Genomic DNA, 2,659 nt, shown 5'->3' with positions numbered 1-2,659 from the left:
TCACCCTTAAAATAATGTATGAATTCTTGGTCACCTTTAATTGATGAATTCTTGGTCACCTTTAGAACAATTGATGAATTTTGGTCACTTTTAGAACAGCTGATGAATTCTTGGTCACCTTTAGAACAACTGATAAGTGATGGAGAGTTGTGCTAAACCCTTGTGGTGCTGGAGGGCACAGTGACTTCAGCAAGGCTGAGGAATTCCTCCTGGAATTCTTGCCCATCCCACGCTTCCCTGGGCTTCCTCCTCACCTCTCCTGCTCCTGTAAAATCACTTTAAACCACGACTCTTGTCCTTGCAGAGCCAGACCCAGCCCAGCCCCACCTGGGCTCGCTTCGGTGCCCTCAGGGTGCCGTTTCTCCCCCCAAATTCCCAAAAAACCAAAGCCCCTGAGTTAATTTTGTGCCTCCCCGTGTGTGTGTGTCCGTAACCCCCGAGTTTTGCCGTGTTGTCTGTGCTCGGGGAGGAGCTGCTGGGGGTTCTCTGCCTGGCCCAGGGGATTCCTGCTGCTCCCTGGATGTCCCGGAGCTCCGTTGGTGCCGGAGGAGCCGTGTGGGGTTTGTGCCATAAAGCCTCTTGTTTTGTTTTCAGCATTCTTCCATGCTGGGCAGTGTTTTTGGGGACTCCTATTATGAGCAGCAGATGACAGCTAGGCAGGCTAATGCCCTCTCCCACCAGGTGAGCAAATTCATCTCGGCCCCAGCGGCCTCTTCCACCTTCAAATTAAGATCAATTAATTCCTGATTATTCTGTGTCACAGCACGTTCTGTCCACGTGGAGTTTTCCTTCTGTTCTTTTTAGTTTCTGGCACTCAGGAGTTTCTTTTCTTGTTTTGTTTGGTTCCCCCCCCACACCATTTTCCTCCCCCTCGTAGCTGCAGGTGTTTGTAAAGTTGTTCCTCCAACCTTTGCATTGGAAAGGAATGAAAATCAATTACAACCATTAAAATGGTGAAGATTTAAAAATAAAAATTATAAAAATCGACTTTTTGAAGGAAAAATAATGAAATTTTTTTTAAAAAAATCCCTTTTAAAAAAGAAGAGTGAGAAGAAATTTTAAAACGATGAAAATTTTTAAAAAGGAAAAATAATGAAATTTTTAAAAAAAAAAATCCATTTTAAAAAAGAAAAAGAGGGAAAAAAATTTAAAACTATGAAAATTTTTAAAAAGGAAAAATAATGAAATTTTAAAAAAAGAAATCCATTTTAAAAAAGAAAAAGAGTGAAAGAATTTTAAAACAATGAAAATTTTAAAAAGGAAAAATAATGAAGTTTTTTTTAAAAAAAATCTGTCTTAGAGTGAAAAGAAATTTTGAAAATGATGAAAATTTTTAAAAATGGAAAAATAATGAAATCTGAAAGAGGAAAAAAGAATGGAAAATAAATTTGAAAATAACAAAAATAAATTTGAAAAGGACAGAAAAAAATAAATTTTTTAAATAGTGAAAATAATTTTTGAAAAATTTTGAATGCTGAAAATTTATGAACATAATGCAAATATAAACATAATGAAAATATAAACATAATGCAAAATTAAGATAGTGAAAAGCCCTGTTTGAAGCTGCCCATCTCTGGCCGTAGCTGCAATTGGGAAAGGGTTCACTTGTAGGTGGGAACAAGATTGACTCCTGAATTTGCAAGTAATCCACTCCTTGGGCCCAAAAATTGCTCTTGGTTTGGCCAACCAGAGCATGGATTGAGTAAATTAAGGAATAACTAAACCTGGGCTGTGTTCCCAGAGGGAATGCTGGTGGGCAGAGCCCTCAGGCAGAGCCTGGATTCCATTTATTTTCCATTGAAAGCTCCCTTTTGTTTCGTTCTTCCAACACCCACCGCCCCAGTTTGATTTTCCCATCCCCTCCTTCCCCCTCCTCCGAATTGGGCAGGAAACATTCCGGAAAGCTCCGTGCAAACAGCCCCTCTTTTGAGCAAGGGAAGCTAAAGATGAATTTGTTTGCCTGTCTCTCTCTCTCTCTCTGTCTCTCTCACGTCACGTCCCGTCCTCGAGCCTTGTCGAGTTGTTTGGCCGCAATTCCCGAGGGCTGGAAGTGACAACAATTCCCTTTGTGCCCTTGGTGTGCAGCTGGAGCAGTTCAACATGATCGAGAACGCCATCAGCTCCAACAGCCTCTACAGCCCCTGCTCCACCCTCAACTACTCCCAGGCTGCCATGATGGGACTGACGGGCAGCCACGGCAGCCTCCAGGACTCGCAGCAGCTCAACTACTCCAGCCACGGGAACATCCCCAACATCATCCTGACAGGTACAGCCCGGCTGGGAATGTCGTCCTGCCGGAGCCAGGGGGAGGGAGGGGATGGTCCCGCTCTGCTCCGGGCTGGAGCAGCCTCACCTCGAGTCCTGAGGGCTGTTTGGACTTCATGAGGATCTCAAGCTGCTGGAGGATTCCAGAGGAGGGACGGGGAGCTGGGGAAGGGGCTGAGGAGCAGCTGAGGGCACTGGACTGGTTCAACTGGAGGAGACTCCTGGGGGGCTGCAGCTTCTCCCGAGGGGCAGCTGCGATCTCTGCTCTCTGTGAGCAGGGACAGGACCCAGGGAACGGCTGGAGCTGTGCCAGGGGATTTGGGATGGATCTCAGGGAAAGGTTCTTCCCCCAGAGGGTGCTGGGCACTGCCCAGGCTCCCCAGGGCAGTGGGCA

The 2,659-nt window shown here is 45.4% G+C and overlaps 1 protein-coding gene across 2 annotated transcripts in view; it reads left to right on the top strand.

The window, feature by feature from the left end:
• CRTC1 (CREB regulated transcription coactivator 1) overlaps positions 1-2,659 on the top strand; it is a 41,128-nt gene that overhangs the window by 38,142 nt on the left and 327 nt on the right. For both annotated transcript variants that reach the window (XM_027704447.1, XM_027704446.1), the window contains 2 exons: positions 595-681; positions 2,086-2,266. In XM_027704447.1, coding sequence (XP_027560248.1) covers positions 595-681; positions 2,086-2,266 — 268 coding nt within the window. The remainder of the gene's footprint in view (positions 1-594; positions 682-2,085; positions 2,267-2,659) is intronic.

This window comes from Neopelma chrysocephalum, unplaced genomic scaffold (assembly GCF_003984885.1).
Source record: "Neopelma chrysocephalum unplaced genomic scaffold, ASM398488v2 Primary Assembly neopelma1_279, whole genome shotgun sequence".
Taxonomy (NCBI): Eukaryota; Metazoa; Chordata; class Aves; order Passeriformes; family Pipridae; genus Neopelma; species Neopelma chrysocephalum.
The sequence above is the reverse complement of the archived record's forward strand: the minus strand, read 5'-3'. Positions and strand labels throughout refer to the sequence as shown.